The 19,577-nt window shown below is 43.5% G+C and overlaps 1 protein-coding gene across 1 annotated transcript; it reads right to left on the bottom strand.

The window, feature by feature from the left end:
* Positions 1 to 1,819: 1,819 nt before the first annotated feature.
* zmat2 (zinc finger, matrin-type 2) lies at positions 1,820 to 18,584 on the bottom strand. The gene is made up of 6 exons (XM_080780228.1): positions 18,561 to 18,584; positions 16,278 to 16,383; positions 15,604 to 15,727; positions 13,003 to 13,076; positions 7,265 to 7,410; positions 1,820 to 2,732 (listed from the first exon to the last, which is right to left on the bottom strand). The coding sequence occupies exons 1-6, from the start codon at positions 18,576 to 18,578 to the stop codon at positions 2,592 to 2,594; spliced, it is 609 nt and encodes a 202-aa protein (XP_080636354.1). The 5' UTR covers positions 18,579 to 18,584; the 3' UTR covers positions 1,820 to 2,591.
* Between the last annotated feature and the right edge of the window lie 993 nt (positions 18,585 to 19,577).

Here is a 19,577-nt window from a genome sequence, read left to right as displayed (position 1 = left end):
TTTTCAGAGAAACCTCACGTTTCTAGTTTTCTACGTGTCAGTGGTTCTCAAACATTTTCATGTCAAGGACACCCGTATTTGGCCGCAGACCCCCATCTGAAAATATGTTGTTCCAGGGACCCTAATCTGAGTTCCCAGAAGTTTTATTTTTCGCCCACTAGGCGGGCGAGAAAGACTTCTGGGGAAAAAAGGAACGTATCCCTGTGAGGGAAGTATACGTTGCGCTCAGAATCTGAGCGGACACTCCTCCCCTTTCCGGTCTGAAGCACTGTGCATACCATGAAAATAGTCCGAAGGGAATCCAATTCCAAATTGAATTGTAGTAGGCAAGGCCACCACCGCTCAAGGAGCAATTGTTTCCCTTCCGTCTTATTTAGATGTAGCGCCCACTCCATGTGGAACCCGCCCCCGTCTTTTGATTGGCATTTCATTTGAAACGCAACGCACTGGGCCACGCCCCCTGCTGCACAGGATCTGAGGCCAATTTTCCTAGACTACTGGGACCCCTGCAGAAGCAAAGATCTGAGTTAAAAACGTTCGCTCTGAAAGAATATATATATATTATATGAGACAAGAAAGGGACTCCTGCTCATCCAAAAAGACCCGTAGGAGGTGCAAGTCTAGTTAGCAGGCATAGACATCAAAAGAGAGAACAACCTTCCAAGGAAGGGACTGACTGCACACTCCAGGGAACAGAGACGGACAACTTACTGCATCAAACTTATTTATTAGCACGACATTTATTTCGCCGTGAGCTTCGTCAGCACCTGACGAAGCTCACGGCGAAACGCGTCCCTGGAGTGTGCAGTCCCTTCCTTGGAAGGTTTTTCTCTTTTATATATATATATATATATATATTCAGAGATTTGCGTCACATTTCACGATTGAAAAAATAACCAAATAACAGATTTGCGCTTGTGAGCTATGAGCTTGTAGATCTGCTATTTTACGACAGCTAAAGCATAACACAATGCTTAAAACACCAAAAGGGGTTCCCGGCGTCCTGTATGCATTAACACACTCTTATTTTCCAAACAGACTGGTTTAAAATAACATTTTTATTCACCAATACAAAATATGGTCTGCAGATTTTCAAAAGGTGCCTTTGGAGGAGGAAACCGCTATAGGAAATCTAGTCAAACACAAAGACATCAATCTACAGAAGAGTTGTAATTAAAATAAAATAAAATAAAATAAAATAAAATAAAAACAAAAACGGAATAGAGATTTCACTTTTTTGGAGAAAAGTAAAAGGATATTTAAGGTTATAAAAACAAACATGAAAACCCGACGACGGGCCTCGGTCACTTTTTGTTTTATCCTATATGCTCCGGTCTTCATATACTGTGGAAGTTGTTGCTGCCTTGCTCGTAGGCATGCTGTTGTTGTGTCGGACTGAAACCTGCGGGCGTTTATGAGGACTGGGCGACACGCCGATACATTATCGTGGAGGCGAGAGGTCATGGTGTAACGTCATGGTTGTTATATGGTGAATGCACGCCGATTGATGATTTGACGTTCGGTGACCCAAATGTTCTTCTACATCCTGACAGTTTTCTGAAAAAGCTGTGTTTCTATATGTCAGTCGTTCTTCGATTTTTTCAAAAATAGCAGACCTACAAGCTCGTAGCGCGCCACTCGGTGGCGCGCTACGAGCTTGTAGATCTGCTATTTTTCAAAAGCTAACTCCAAAAGGGGCAAAAGATTTATACTTCTGTAGAACGACGGTTTCGTTCGCCAAAAATAATCAGGTATTTTGGTCCAAATGGTTCATCACTATAGGATTGTCCCGATCGGAAACCCCCCCCCCCCCATGGAACTCCCTCAAGGACCCCTGGGGGTCCCCGGCTGGACCCCACTGTCCTGTGGTACCAAAACATCAACACCAGATGGTGTTGTGGACCAGAACGCATTCCAACAACGACAACAGAATAATAGAATATTCCACGTTTTGGGTTGAAAACCACTGCTCTCTCTCTACACTAGTGTATTCATGTTGTTTTGCTGGTCTAAGGATGTGACTGTTGTTGTTTATGGAATACCGTGTGGGAATATAGGAGCATCAGGGAAAACACACACACACACACACACACACAGGCCTCACTCACACCTAAGACACACTTGTGTCCTGTGAGTCCTGTGAGTCATGGCCACCTCAATGCTTTTCCAATGGGAGTCACATGGTTTGAAGACACTGGGTGCATACTTAGTTTAGACTAGTCATTGGTTAGACACGGGTTAAGGTTATAGGTTTAGGTGTGCTGCCCCGTGGGAGGTTAGGGTTTGAGATATAGGTTGTAGTTGTAGGACTAATGACTGGTCTAACCAATGACTAGTCTAAACCAAGTACCGTCTAAACTAAGTACTGCGCCCGATAGACACAACCTTGTTGCATGGATGGGGAGGGAGGGAGGGAGGGCAGAAGACAGGTTGTGTCTTCCAACCAAGACACAGGACACACAGGGTGTGTCTTACGTGTGAGTGAGGCCTCTAGACCAACAACCAATACAACAACCTACTCGCACGGGGTGTGTGTGTGTGTGTGTGTGTGTGTGTGTGTGTGTGTGTGTGAGTGTGTGTGTGTTCACTGTTCAGTGGTTGGTGTTTTTAGATCTGAAGCCGGAGAAGCCCATCACGGCCGTCATCTCGTCGTCTTCCTCCTCCAGATCCTCCTCCGCCCTCCTCTTCCTCTCCTTCTGTTTCTCCTTCTTGTAGGCCTTCGCCTTCTCCTCCTGCGCACACACACACACACACACACACACACACACACACACACACACACACACAGTCAAAGGCATGCTATTTGTCACACGTTACTGCAGTGAAATTTGTTCTCCGCATTTGACCCATCTCTTGGAGCGCTGAGCTGATCATTTGATTAGTGTAGATTTGAACCCATAATCCAACCCTTTGATGCTGAGTGACAAGCAGGGATGCTTTGGGTCCCATTTTTACAGTCTTTGGTATGACGCGGCCGGGGATCGAACCCCCGACCTCCCAGTTTCAGGGCAGACACTCTAACCACAAGGCCACTGTCTGGTGGCACTCAAACACTCACACTCACACACACAGACGTCAATGAGTCTAACATTTAATTATTTTATTATCAATTGATTACGGTGATCAACTGTGTCCAAGCTCACAAGCTTGTAGATCGGCTATTTCCAGCATGCAGCCAAGTGTAAAATCAGGCATTGCTGCTGATTTTGGCACCGCCCAAAATAAAAATTTAAATCGACCAAATCAAGTGTAGATTTAGTCGACTGAAACTAGATTAACACTAAAAGCTTTTCACATGACCAAAATGTGACTAAAACTAAATGACATTTAATTTAACCCATTCTGAACGGGAACCCATGTTGGTGTTAGCATCATGTTATGCTTTAGCTATTGAAAAATAGCAGATCTACAAGCTCATAGCGCGCCACTCGGGTCTGCTATTTTTGAAAAATCGAAGAAAGACTGACATTTTTTAGAATCTGATCTCAGGTCAGAATGGGTTAATCAGACCAGCGTGTGTCCAGTGGAAACCTCGTATGAATCTGATCTCAGGTCAGAATAATAATAATAATAATAATAAACTTTATTTGTATAGCACCTTTCATACATAAATGTAGCGCAAAGTGCTTCACAGGGCAAAAATAGAATACAATAAAACATAAGTAGTTAAAATGATAAAACAATGGCAAAGAACAAAATTGAATATAAGAACATAAAATAAATAAAAATAAATAAAAACAAATAAAATAATAATAAAAACACCACATGCAGCAAATCAGTCAGGGAAGGGTGGGAACGTGCAAATTAAAACTAAATTAAAAGCAATGTTGTAGAAGTGGGTCTTGAGCTGAGCTTTAAAAATGTCTACAGAGGCTGCCTGACGAAGGTACAGTGGGAGCTTGTTCCATGCCGACGGCCCGTAGAAGCAAAAAGCTGCTTCCCCGTATTTTTTAGTTGCCATCTTTTTTGGCAGCGCGAGCAGGCCAGCAGTGGAAGACCTTAGGGGGCGGTTTGGGACATATTTAGGCAGGCAGTCATTTAGGTAGGAAGGTGCGAGGCCATTGAGAGCTTTATAGACAAGTAAAATAATTTTAAAATCAATCCTAAAAACAACCGGAAGCCACAGTGCAGTGATGCCAAAACTGGAGTAATATGTTCTCTCATCTTAGTTCTAGTTAAAACTCTGGCTGCTGCATTTTGGACGGGTTTGGATGGGTTAAAAGACTGCCTAAAACCAGTGATTCGCCGATGTATCGGTCCACATATCGGCAAATATTAACGCCCGGGGTTATTTAATCCATTAAATCAGAGCGCCCGGCGATTTCCAGCAGCGGAGCACGTTTAGCGACGGCCCGGATGTTATCCCGGATGTGGCTGAAGTAGCCAAAACACCCTCGATGTGATCGACACCAACAACAGGGGAGGTAGGATTAATTCAACGGGACCGCGGTGGGGCCGTCTGACGCACGATCTTTTCTTAGAATTGGACCGGAATGATTTTAGATCAAGAGTTATTAATGATTTAAGATTTTCGATCTGGTCAAGCGTGGGGAGGAATTAATTGGCGTAGTAACTAACGTTGGGGCAGAAAAGGGGGAAAGAAACGAACAAAACGAAGATGAAATACTGTACGGAGATTACAGGGTTTCTGCCTCACAGCGACCATGCAGTTGTGTGTGCGCGTGCACCTGCATGCATGCGTGCATGCGCGCCTGCATGCGCGTGTGTGTGTGTGTGTGTGCGTGTGTGTGTATGTGTGTGCGTGTGTGCGTGCGTGTGTGTGCGTGCTAGGGCTGTCAGAACGAATTTCATAATATGAAAGAAATTCGAATATTAAAAACAATATATATATTCGAAAGCTAAAATTGCCATTCGAATGGAGCTTTTATAATTTATTAATTCTATTTAATATTTTTATTTTGTTTTATGTTATTTTATCCGCTCACTAAATGTATTGAGTAACGCATCTACCGCTGTGAAATCTCCCCGGCCGCTTCCACTGCATGTGAAAAGGTGCACGCCGGTCACGTCGCAGAAGAGGTCATTGATTGGCTAAAGTAGGGCCAGATTTCAGGGTAAGCCAATCAGAGACAGTCTACAGGGTGGGCGGGCTTACTGGCTGTTGTAAACAGTAGCACATTTAATCCCAGACACACAAACCCTTGTAACACATACATAGATACTAGTATACTACGCAGACAGAAATCGCCGGTAGAACGAAAATCATAATACAGTCTCACGACGCAACTTTATTGCACATCTGTGCTTGCCTTTCATCCACGCTTCTATAGCCTTTTAAATCTCATTTCCCATCCACGGGCACAAGCAAAGTGATATCAGCATCTTCCACCCGATCTGTGGTGTTGTTTCTGACGAGGGTAGCAACTAGTTAGCATGGGAGCTAACATTAGTTTAACTCTGGTCCATGTCGTTAGAAGCGGAGGAAGAAGGAGTCCTCCTTAATAACACACTCGATGCTGCGTTTACACGGGCAGACACAGACGAATGCTAATATAATTTGGAATTGGAGCAGGCCGAGCAGCTACTGTACACGTCTGTTTGCATCAACATGTTGCTGGCTTCACAATGAATGATAGATTTTATCGTTGCCTCTGCCCGTGTTTAATGGTCAGGATTTCACTGTCCACAGCATGCAGGCCTGTCAAAACTATGCACTTCCCAAAACTCACAAGACATGCCAGCCACGTGTATTATTATAGGCTAAATATGAGCTAAAATAAACAATGTAAATATTCGAATATTTTCGAAAATTACAAATAATTAAGCAATGAAATTCGAATTGGATTATAGAGGTGAACTGACAGCCCTAGTGGGTGCCATAGACTGTAAAAAAAATATGGACAAAGCGTTCGCCGGGTCTGATATGGAAGTAAAATGAAGCCAGTCAGTCCTTGTATTGTAAATCGCCATCTTTCTAGATCCGTTTGGGCCCAGCTGGCCCATTGGCTGGCCCAGACAACGAGGCGGGACTTCCCCCCCCCCCCCCCTTCTTCTTAGTTGGTTTTTATTTTGACTCGAACGGGGGATGGCTCCCGATCATAGACTGTAACGGTAGCCACGCCCCTCAGAACATACGCGACTTCATGGTCATTTTTTTAAATAAACGGGACCATAATTTTCCAAAAATAATATTATGACATTGGAAAAGAGACTTTAAACTAGTGACTGGAAGCAGAAAGTATTCATGACCATGTTTATTAAGGTAATACAGTCCAGGTGAAGTTGGGCCCAAATACATGGACCTCTATGGGGGCCCAATGACAGACAGCACCACAACAGGCCATTATATGAACTTTCAGGATGTCCCGATTTCCTTAGTGGCTTCACAAAATATCTGTCTGACTGCCCCCCCCCTGGTTAAATATCTGTCTGACTGCCCCCCCCCTGGTTAAATATCTGTCTGACTGCCCCCCTTGTTAAATATCTGTCTGACTGCCCCCCTGGTTAAATATCTGTCTGACTGCCCCCCTGGTTAAATATCTGTCTGACTGCCCCCCTGGTTAAATATCTGTCTGACTGCCCCCCTGGTTAAATATCTGTCTGACTGCCCCCCTGGTTAAATATCTGTCTGACTGCCCCCCTGGTTAAATATCTGTCTGACTGCCCCCCTGGTTAAATATCTGTCTGACTGCCCCCCTGGTTAAATATCTGTCTGACTGCCCCCCTGGTTAAATATCTGTCTGACTGCCCCCCTGGTTAAATATCTGTCTGACTGCCCCCCCCTGGTTAAATATCTGTCTGACTGCCCCCCTGGTTAAATATCTGTCTGACTGCCCCCTGGTTAAATATCTGTCTGACTGCCCCCTGGTTAAATATCTGTCTGACTGCCCCCTGGTTAAATATCTGTCTGACTGCCCCCCTGGTTAAATATCTGTCTGACTGCCCCCCTGGTTAAATATCTGTCTGACTGCCCCCCTGGTTAAATATCTGTCTGACTGCCCCCCTGGTTAAATATCTGTCTGACTGCCCCCCTGGTTAAATATCTGTCTGACTGCCCACCTGGTTAAATATCTGTCTGACTGCCCCCCTGGTTAAATATCTGTCTGACTGCCCCCCTGGTTAAATATCTGTCTGACTGCCCCCCCCTGGTTAAATATCTGTCTGACTGCCCCCCTGGTTAAATATCGGGGCCCCCTGGTTAAATATCTGTCTGACTGCCCCCCTGGTTAAATATCTGTCTGACTGCCCCCCCCTGGTTAAATATCTGTCTGACTGCCCCCCTGGTGTGTGCGCGGCTGTGTACCTCCTCTCTCAGCTCCTTCATTCTCTCCTCAAAGTCGTACTCCTTCTGTTTCTCCTCCATCTTCCTCTTGTTGGCCTCGAACCTCCTCTTCACCTGGTCCAGAGACGAGCGCTCCACCCGCATGGACATGCCCAGGTTCCTCTGGTCTGGAAAACAAACGCACACACAAAGCAGTGTTGTTGTTTTTGGCAGGAAATTTCTATTTTAGTCTTAGTTTTAGTCATATTTTAGTCACCTGGAATGTTTTAGTGTCAGTCCAGTTTTAGTCGACTGAATGTCATAGGATTTCAGTCGACTAAAATAAAATGACTTTATCTCTTGTCCGCTATAGTCCCTTCCTAACATTTTAGTCTAGTTTTTATTTGTTGACGAAATTGTCAGTATATTTAGTCATATTTAGTCATCATGGCTTAGTTTTAATTTAATTTCCATGTAGTTTTAGTCAGTGGAAAAAGGTAGTTGACGAACATTTTTCGTCTTAGTTTTAGTCGACGAAAACAACACTGCCTGGCATTAAAGGAGAATTCCATATACTAAAAGGCTTTCTTACCTTTCTTTGTAGTTATTACGTCCCCCACCAAAGAGGTCCAGGTGTTATTTTGTGCAAAAGCTCCTTATTGGCTATTTCCCCTACCATAAGCCCTCAATGAATTGCATTGAATTGAATGGGAATTGAATGGGGCTATGGGGTGTTGTGCTAATTCGCTTATTTCCATCGCTCAAAATTATAATTTATTTGTATACATCCTCTCTTCATAATGTAAATAATATCCCAAGCTGCACACTTTACTACTTCTTTCGATGGAAATAAGCGAACTAGCATAACACCCCATAGCCCCATTCAATTCCCATTCAATGCAATGCAATTCATTGAGGGCTTATGGTAGGGGAAAATAGCCAATAAGGAGTTTTTGCACAAAATAACACCTGAACCTCTTTGGTGGGGACTTGACGACTACAAAGAAAGGTAAGAAAGATAAGAAAGCATTCTAGCATGGAATTCTCCTTTAAGGCCGGGCCAAAACACGTTTTTTTTGTCGACAAAATCAAATTGTAGATTTTAGCCGACTAAAATCTTACGATCAAGGTTCAAGGTTGTACTTTATCGTGGCATCTTGTGCGCAGGTGCATAAGAGCGAAACTGATTTTTGTGTGGCTTCCTTCAGGTGACATTTAGTCGACCAGAACATTTCAGATGACAAAAATGTGACTAGAACTAAATTTAATTTGAGTCAAAAGACTGTGACTAAAACCCGAGTGAAAATGTGCCGTGGGTATCGGCACTGTATCTAGTCCGACACAGGTGCGTGAACGAGGGAAGGTTTCCCCAGGTAAGAATTGCACAGGGCAGATGTGACAAATAATATGCAAATTAATTACCGACATGTATTATAGTTTATAGTTTTCATATTTTTTTTAAATCAAAGATGAAACTATAAACAAATATGATTATCATATAAAAAAAATTAATCACTTTATCTGCCCTGTATTCATATGTTCCAATGCCGATTATTTGTATGTCAATTTACAGTTTCCCTGCTGGGATTACAATCTCCGCTCCCTCCACTGGCTCCCGGTCGCTGCCCGCACAGAATACAAAACTCTGATGCTGGCATTCAAAGCAACCAAAGGTATGGCTCCCCCATATCTTGCAAGTATGATTGAACCCTACAAACCCTCCCGCGCACTCAGATCAGCTAACGCAGGGAAGCTGGAAGTACCCTCACTAAAAACGCCGGGACAACGCTCCACACGTCCCAAACTCTTCTCCCTTCTGGCTCCAAAACTGTGGAATGCACTTCCCATGGCAGTCAGAACTGCAGCATCACTCCCAATCTTCCGCCGTAGTCTGAAAACCCAACTTTTAAGACTCCATCATGGCCCATAGCACTTACCCCACCCTAGATAGCACTTCTATAGACTTAGATAGCATTTGAAACAGACTTATAGCATGTTATGTAGACAGCACTAGAATTGCATTGTATATAGTCATAGCACGCCATAGTACATATGTATAGCATAGTAGTATATATGTAAAGTTTATACGTATAAATTTCATTATATAGATATTCCACTGTTACTTTCTTAGCTTACGCATGTTTCATGATGAATGTTTTTATGTGATGTATTCCCCATGCTTTTGTTCTTGCTTAATGTAAGTCGCTCTGGATTAAGAGCGTCTGATAAATGCCTAAATTGTAAATCTCTTTTTCTTTCTCCTTTTTATTATGTGATCTTTTTTCTCCCTAAATGGCTGTTATTTTGACACCCGAGCTCATCTCGATGCATAAAATGAAATATCTGCATCACCTTAACCCATTCTGACCTGAGATCAGATTCATACGAGGTTTCCACTGGACACACACTGGTCTGATGAACCCATTCTGACCTGAGATCAGATTCTAAAAATGTCAGTCGTTCTTCGAATTTTTCAAAAATAGCAGACCTACAAGCTCGTAGCGCGCCACTCGGTGGCGCGATATGAGCTTGTAGATCTGCTATTTTTCAATAGGTAAAGCATAACATGATGCTAACACCAAAATGGGTGCCCGGTCAGAATGGGTTAATATTAATATTACCACAATGAGACCACACATCATACCGTCCGTCTGTACACCTTAACACATTTAGTACCGGAAACTGCATCAAAATAAAGGCGCTGCTTGCGCCAGAGTAATCGCCAGAGTAGTGATCGCTTCTATTTTGAAAGCCATGAACCGGAAATACTTTCGTAAAAAAGTTGACTGACAAAGTGACCTCACAATCTCCGATCATCTTAATATATTTATATACGCTCCAAAAAGAGTTCATATTTTGCGGGAGAGACGGATGAGGAGCAGAAATGCAGCGCCAGCATATCGATCCATTCATCACCACGGAGAGCGCCCTGGATCAGGAGATACGAGTCATTCTTTCCGCCGCGCTAACATGGGAGTCAATGACAAGCTAATAGTTGCACAGAGCGTTAGCATACGGCAAGCGAAAAGCGAAATGCCAAAAAAGAAAAATAGGAATAATTCTGAATATTATCATCTCGCCCCGCGTCGTTTGGACGTCGCTATGACGTCGTAGGCACCTCTCGGTTCCAATCCTTATGACGTTTCAGGACGTATTATGTACAAAATGTGTTAATATTAATATTACCACAACCAGCCCACAATGAGACCACACATCATACTGTCCGTCTGTACACCTTAATATTAATATTACCACAATGAGACCACACATCATACCGTCCGTCTGTACACCTTAATATTAATATTACCACAATGAGACCACACATCATACCGTCCGTCTGTACACCTTAATATTAATATTACCACAATGAGACCACACATCATACTGTCCGTCTGTACACCTTAATATTAATATTACCACAATGAGACCACACATCATACCGTCCGTCTGTACACCTTAATATTAATATTACCACAATGAGACCACACATCATACCGTCCGTCTGTACACCTTAATATTAATATTACCACAATGAGACCACACATCATACCGTCCGTCTGTACACCTTAATATTAATATTACCACAACGAGACCACACATCATACCGTCCGTCTGTACACCTTAATATTAATATTACCACAACGAGACCACACATCATACCGTCCGTCTGTACACCTTAAACACATTTAGTACCGGAACTGCATCAAAATAAAGGCGCTGCTTGCGCCAGAGTAATCGCCAGAGTAGTGATCGCTTCTATTTTGAAAGCCATGAACCGGAAATACTTTCGTAAAAAAGTTGACTGACAAAGTGACCTCACAATCTCGATCGATCATCTTAATATATTTATATACGCTCCAAAAAGAGTTCATATTTTGCGGGAGAGACGGATGAGGAGCAGAAACGCAGCGCCGGCATATCGATCCATTCATCACCACGGAGAGCGCCCTGGATCAGGAGATACGAGTCATTCTTTCCGCCGCGCTAACATGGGAGTCGATGACAAGCTAATAGTTGCACAGAGCGTTAGCATACGGCAAGCGAAAAGCGAAATGCCAAAAAAGAAAAATAGGAATAATTCTGAATATTATCATCTCGCCCCGCGTCGTTTGGACGTCGCTATGACGTCGTAGGCACCTCTCGGTTCCAATCCTTATGACGTTTCAGGACGTATTATGTACAAAATGTGTTAATATTAATATTACCACAACCAGCCCACAATGAGACCACACATCATACTGTCCGTCTGTACACCTTAATATTAATATTACCACAATGAGACCACACATCATACCGTCCGTCTGTACACCTTAATATTAATATTACCACAATGAGACCACACATCATACTGTCCGTCTGTACACCTTAATATTAATATTACCACAATGAGACCACACATCATACCGTCCGTCTGTACACCTTAATATTAATATTACCACAATGAGACCACACATCATACCGTCCGTCTGTACACCTTAATATTAATATTACCACAACGAGACCACACATCATACTGTCCGTCTGTACACCTTAATATTAATATTACCACAACGAGACCACACATCATACTGTCTGTCTGTACACCTTAATATTAATATTACCACAACGGGACCACACATCATACTGTCTGTCTGTACACCTTAATATTAATATTACCACAACGAGACCACACATCATACCGTCCGTCTGTACACCTTAAACACATTTAGTACCGGAACTGCATCAAAATAAAGGCGCTGCTTGCGCCAGAGTAATCGCCAGAGTAGTGATCGCTTCTATTTTGAAAGCCATGAACCGGAAATACTTTCGTAAAAAAGTTGACTGACAAAGTGACCTCACAATCTCGATCGATCATCTTAATATATTTATATACGCTCCAAAAAGAGTTCATATTTTGCGGGAGAGACGGATGAGGAGCAGAAACGCAGCGCCGGCATATCGATCCATTCATCACCACGGAGAGCGCCCTGGATCAGGAGATACGAGTCATTCTTTCCGCCGCGCTAACATGGGAGTCGATGACAAGCTAATAGTTGCACAGAGCGTTAGCATACGGCAAGCGAAAAGCGAAATGCCAAAAAAGAAAAATAGGAATAATTCTGAATATTATTATCTCGCCCCGCGTCGTTTGGACGTCGCTAGGACGTCCACAGACGTCGTAGGCACCTCTCGGTTCCAATCCTTATGACGTTTCAGGACGTATTATGTACAAAATGTGTTAATATTAATATTACCACAACCAGCCCACAACGAGACCACACATCATACCGTCCGTCTGTACACCTTAATATTAATATTACCACAATGAGACCACACATCATACTGTCTGTCTGTACACCTTAATATTAATATTACCACAATGAGACCACACATCATACTGTCTGTCTGTACACCTTAATATTAATATTACCACAATGAGACCACACATCATACTGTCTGTCTGTACACCTTAATATTAATATTACCACAACGAGACCACACATCATACTGTCTGTCTGTACACCTTAATATTAATATTACCACAATGAGACCACACATCATACCGTCCGTCTGTACACCTTAATATTAATATTACCACAACGAGACCACACATCATACTGTCCGTCTGTACACCTTAATATTAATATTACCACAATGAGACCACACATCATACTGTCTGTCTGTACACCTTAATATTAATATTACCACAACGGGACCACACATCATACTGTCCGTCTGTACACCTTAATATTAATATTACCACAGCGAGACCACACATCATACTGTCCGTCTGTACTCACGTTTCTTTCCATTGATGTGGTCGAGGAAGTTGATGGAGTCTTTCACCACACAGTCACACACATTACAGTAATACCTACACAGAGAGAGAGAGAGAGGGAGAGAGGTTCAGTACAGTAAAACCTACAAACAATACAAGACACTGAAGATGACCTACAAGGTAACCAACCATGACACACTAGTCCTAGACTCTTCTCCCTTCTCTAAAACACCCTGGACCACGCTCCACATGTCCTAGACTCTTCTCCCTTCTCTAAAACACCGTGGACAACGCTCCACACGTCCTAGACTCTTCTCCCTTCTCTAAAACACCCTGGACAACGCTCCACATGTCCTAGACTCTTCTCCCTTCTCTAAAACACCCTGGACAACGCTCCACATGTCCTAGACTCTTCTCCCTTCTCTAAAACACCCTGGACAACGCTCCACACGTCCTAGACTCTTCTCCCTTCTCTAAAACACCCTGGACAACGCTCCACATGTCCTAGACTCTTCTCCCTTCTCTAAAACACCCTGGACAACGCTCCACACGTCCCAGACTCTTCTCCCTTCTCTAAAACACCCTGGACAACGCTCCACACGTCCTAGACTCTTCTCCCTTCTCTAAAACACCCTGGACAACGCTCCACACGTCCCAGACTCTTCTCCCTTCTCTAAAACACCGTGGACAACGCTCCACACGTCCTAGACTCTTCTCCCTTCCCTAAAACACCCTGGACAACGCTCCACACGTCCTAGACTCTTCTCCCTTCTCTAAAACACCCTGGACAACGCTCCACACGTCCTAGACTCTTCTCCCTTCTCTAAAACACCCTGGACAACGCTCCACACGTCCTAGACTCTTCTCCCTTCTCTAAAACACCTTGGACAACGCTCCACACGTCCCAGACTCTTCTCCCTTCTCTAAAACACCCTGGACAACGATCTACACTTCCCAGACTCGTCTCCCTTCCCTAAAACACCCTGGACAACGCTCCACAAGTCCTAGACTCTTCTCCCTTCTCTAAAACACCCTGGACAACGCTCCACACGTCCCAGACTCTTCTCCCTTGTCTAAAACACCCTGGACAACGCTCCACACGTCCCAGACTCTTCTCCCTTCTCTAAAACACCCTGGACAACGATCTACACTTCCCAGACTCGTCTCCCTTCCCTAAAACACCCTGGACAACGCTCCACAAGTCCTAGACTCTTCTCCCTTCTCTAAAACACCCTGGACAACGCTCCACACGTCCCAGACTCTTCTCCCTTGTCTAAAACACCCTGGACAACGCTCCACACGTCCCAGACTCTTCTCCCTTCTCTAAAACACCCTGGACAACGATCTACACTTCCCAGACTCGTCTCCCTTCCCTAAAACACCCTGGACAACGCTCCACACGTCCTAGACTCTTCTCCCTTCTCTAAAACACCCTGGACAACGCTCCACACGTCCTAGACTCTTCTCCCTTCTCTAAAACACCCTGGACAACGCTCCACACGTCCTAGACTCTTCTCCCTTCTCTAAAACACCCTGGACAACGCTCCACATGTCCTAGACTCTTCTCCCTTCTCTAAAACACCCTGGACAACGCTCCACACGTCCCAGACTCTTCTCCCTTCTCTAAAACACCCTGGACAACGCTCCACACGTCCTAGACTCTTCTCCCTTCTCTAAAACACCCTGGACAACGCTCCACACTTCCCAGACTCTTCTCCCTTCTCTAAAACACCGTGGACAACGCTCCACACGTCCTAGACTCTTCTCCCTTCCCTAAAACACCCTGGACAACGCTCCACACGTCCTAGACTCTTCTCCCTTCTCTAAAACACCCTGGACAACGCTCCACACGTCCTAGACTCTTCTCCCTTCTCTAAAACACCCTGGACAACGCTCCACACGTCCTAGACTCTTCTCCCTTCTCTAAAACACCCTGGACAACGCTCCACACGTCCCAGACTCTTCTCCCTTCTCTAAAACACCCTGGACAACGATCTACACTTCCCAGACTCGTCTCCCTTCCCTAAAACACCCTGGACAACGCTCCACAAGTCCTAGACTCTTCTCCCTTCTCTAAAACACCCTGGACAACGCTCCACACGTCCCAGACTCTTCTCCCTTGTCTAAAACACCCTGGACAACGCTCCACACGTCCCAGACTCTTCTCCCTTCTCTAAAACACCCTGGACAACGATCTACACTTCCCAGACTCGTCTCCCTTCCCTAAAACACCCTGGACAACGCTCCACAAGTCCTAGACTCTTCTCCCTTCTCTAAAACACCCTGGACAACGCTCCACACGTCCCAGACTCTTCTCCCTTGTCTAAAACACCCTGGACAACGCTCCACACGTCCCAGACTCTTCTCCCTTCTCTAAAACACCCTGGACAACGATCTACACTTCCCAGACTCGTCTCCCTTCCCTAAAACACCCTGGACAACGCTCCACACGTCCTAGACTCTTCTCCCTTCTCTAAAACACCCTGGACAACGCTCCACACGTCCCAGACTCTTCTCCCTTCCCTAAAACACCCTGGACAACGCTCCACACGTCCCAGACTCTTCACATCCTGGACACGTAGCCCTAGACTCTTCTTGTGCACGTATGTGTGTGTGTATTTACCCTCCCATCTCTGCCTGTGGGGTGGTCTTGGTGATGACGATGGTCTTCCCCAGTTTAGACTCCAGGTCCACCTTGTAATCTCTGTGACGAAGCATCTCCCTCTTAACTGGAACCACTGGTTTGCCTGACACACCGCACGCACACGCACACGCGCACACACACACACACACACACACACACACACACACACACAGTCGATAGACATGATCAGAAGTATCCCTCAACACAGGAAAATATTGTTTCTGTGGACCAGAGGGGTTCAGTTCTGTTACAATATTAGTGTCAATTTTGTTGACCACCTTTTTTTCACTGACATAAACTACATAAACTATGATGACTAAAACTATGACTAAAAATACTGATGTTTGTCAACATATAAGCCAAGCTTGCGGCTAACCGAACGGAAGTAAAACATTTCACTATGACTAAAACTAAACCTAAAGTTGTTAGACACTAACCATTCCTTTCACAATCAACTCATCTGTCGATTACTGTATCCTATTTGAGGTCAGGTTCCTACAGTAATACAACACAAAGTGTTATTCATTGATCGATCACGTTTATAACACAACTAACTAACTCACCATCTTTTTACGGTCTCACGTTTCTAAGACAACTAACTAACTCACCATCTTTTTACGGTCTCACGTTTCTAAGACGACTAACTAACTCACCATCTTTCCGGTCTCTCTCCTCGTTGAGTCGTTTCTGAGCCAGCTGCTCGTACTCATCCACGTCCCACTTCCTCCTGAAGTCATTCTTACTCATACTGGTGCTGGACTGGAGGGTGGGGAAAAAATATAGATTTTTTTTTAAATGTAGGAAAAGAAAATTGGGATTTTCACTCAAGTCTGTATGTGACCCATAAGAATTGGTCCGTGACTCCCACAAATGGGTCCGTGACCCCCTGTTTGGGAACCCCTGCCCTAGCTAGTGCACACTATATGAACGTGGGGAGGTATGCATGCATATGAACCACTGCCCTAGCTGTGCACACTATATGAACGTGGGGAGGTATGCATGCATATGAACCCCTGCCCTAGCTAGTGCACACTATATGAACGTGGGGAGGTATGCATGCATATGAACCCCTGCCCTAGCTAGTGCACACTATATGAACTTGGGGAGGTATGCATGCATATGAACCACTGCCCTAGCTAGTGCACACTATATGAACTTGGGGAGGTATGCATGCATATGAACCACTGCCCTAGCTAGTGCACACTATATGAACTTGGGGAGGTATAAATGCATATGTACCCCTGCGCTAGCTAGTGCACACTATATGAACGTGGGGAGGTATGCATGCATATGAACCCCTGCCCTAGCTAGTGCACACTATATGAACGTGGGGAGGTATGCATGCATATGAACCCCTGCCCTAGCTAGTGCACACTATATGAACTTGGGGAGGTATGCATGCATATGAACCCCTGCCCTAGCTAGTGCACACTATATGAACTTGGGGAGGTATGCATGCATATGAACCCCTGCCCTAGCTAGTGCACACTATATGAACTTGGGGAGGTATAAATGCATATGTACCCCTGCGCTAGCTAGTGCACACTATATGAACGTGGGGAGGTATGCATGCATATGTACCCCTGCCCTAGTGCACACTATATGAACTTGGGGAGGTATGCATGCATATGAACCAGGCATGCATTGATATGCATTACAATTTTACAAATAGATGAGATGAACTCCATGGATGGATTTCATTCCGTTTTCATACTGATTTTAGCTGGTTGTTATGCGTCATTTTATCATGACATGAATTATTCTAGTTTTTAGGATGAATTAATTTAGATCGATAGAGTATTTCCATGAACGATTTTGTTCTTTTTTTTTGTTTTATCTTCCAAAGCTGCTTGCAGATGTTAAACAAATGACAAATAAAGCTATCTTGAATCTTGGTTCGCAACCCCTGATTGATTGATTGATTGATTCCTTTATTATTGGCAAAAAAATGAAAATAAAAAGAGCACAGGAAAGTACAAGAGGATTTGAGTGCCGCGCTTACGAGCTTGTAGGTCTGCTATTTTTTTGAAAAATCATGAAAATGTGGCGCAAATCATTGAATATATATTCTTTCATCAGAGCGAACGTTTGTAACTCATATCTTTGCTTCTGGGGGGGGGGGTCCCTGGAACTAACATATTTTTAGATGGGGGGGGGGGGGGGGGGGGAGTCTGTGGCCAATTACATAGATTTTTTGGGGGGGTCTTTGACATGAAATATAGTCTGAGAACCACTGACATAGAAACATGTGTTTTTCAGAAAGCTGTCGGGATTTAGAAGACATTTGTATAATCTTTTCTCAAGTCTAAATGGGTTAAGGCACAATGACATTCAAAATGTACTGTCAACAACTTATAAACAAGCTGGAGAGAAGCTGGAGAGATGAATTGAACAAGGTGGACCCTCTTGTAAACAAGTGTAATGCTTCATTGGGGTCGTCCACTCACAGTTAACAGTCTTTGTATTGAGTTTGAGCTTGAAATGTAGGCTACTGTAATTCTGCAAACTGTTAATACATATTTCAATCAATCAGAGACCTCCGTTACTGAACAATTGCAGTCAAGCAGCATATATGTGGCAATGATAACACATTACAAATGTATATTTTAACATAAAAATGACACGTTTACTGACATTGAAGTGTCTATTACATGTGAACGAACAACTACAACATGCGCACACAATTCGACAATTCGACAATTGAAATAATGCATGTGTATGTGTTGATGGTTAGCGGCTAACGTGTTAGCTAGCCTGTCTGGGAGTGAGTATTTAGTTTATACGCGTTAAAACGTGTCGTTTCGTTAAAACGACGAACTCAACTCGTCTGATTTTTTAATTAATTCTAATAAACATGAGCCGGCGACGCGGTCTGAGAGACGATTGAGACACAAAAGAAACAAAGAAACAAACAAAACAGCAAAACAAACTCTCACCCCACTGCCGGACGCCATCTTTGTTTTTCCTCTAACAACGGAATACGGCTGTCGTAAAGCAAAGCACTCGGTAGTAAACCGAACGCCACTGTCGTAAAGACATTTAACCCTTTTGTTTTACAGAATGAAGTGTGAACGCAACTGATGAGAATAAACAACAAAATATTGACGTAAAGATATTTGTTGGAAACATTGAATGTGTTGCATGGAATAATCTTTGGGATTTTCTTTCATATCTTTCTGCCCATATGTATGTATGTTAATTTGTAGATGTCTTTATTTCTTTATTTCTTTCTTTCTTTTGAACATGCATTTTCTGTTGAGCACTGCAGGAGAGACGAGACTCATGTAATGGTTAGTGAACACTCACTGTCAATGATTAGGATTAGGATCTATATCACACATTTCACAATATCCATTTAATAACAGCTGTTACTGAACTCTATCAATGATTAATTTATAGCCTATATGCTACTATCACAATGTCCATCCAATTAGACCTGAGGACGATTCTACAAATGTCTTCTAAAAAAATCCCGACAGTTTTCTTGAAAAAGTTAAAACCCTATGTTTCTATATGTCAGTGTATGTCAGAAGTTGTTGTAGGATATGTGGGGATTATCTGACGAGGTACCATTTGAGTGTGCAAAACCTTACATATACTAAACAATACTAAATTGTTTATAGGTTCAATATAAGTCAAATAATATAGCCTTTCCACAGCAGCATCTTTTTATATTTTTCCAAAAAGAATACAAACTGCCAATAGCATATTACAAAGTTATCCCCCTCACAACTATTTTTCATGTCAAGGACCCACAGAATTAGATGAATTTGGCCACCAACCCCCCATCTGAAAATATGTTTTGATTGATTGAAATATTTATTAAGCGTTTGCAGAATTATACAGTAGCCAACATTTCAAGCACAAACTCAATACAAAGACTGTTAACTTAACTGTGAGTGGACGACCCAATGAAGCATGATTATATAACACTTGTGTACAAGAGAGGGTCC

This window comes from Protomyctophum bolini (assembly GCF_963924005.1).
Source record: "Protomyctophum bolini genome assembly, chromosome: 13".
NCBI classification, from domain to species: domain Eukaryota; kingdom Metazoa; phylum Chordata; class Actinopteri; order Myctophiformes; family Myctophidae; genus Protomyctophum; species Protomyctophum bolini.
The sequence above is the reverse complement of the archived record's forward strand: the minus strand, read 5'-3'. Positions and strand labels throughout refer to the sequence as shown.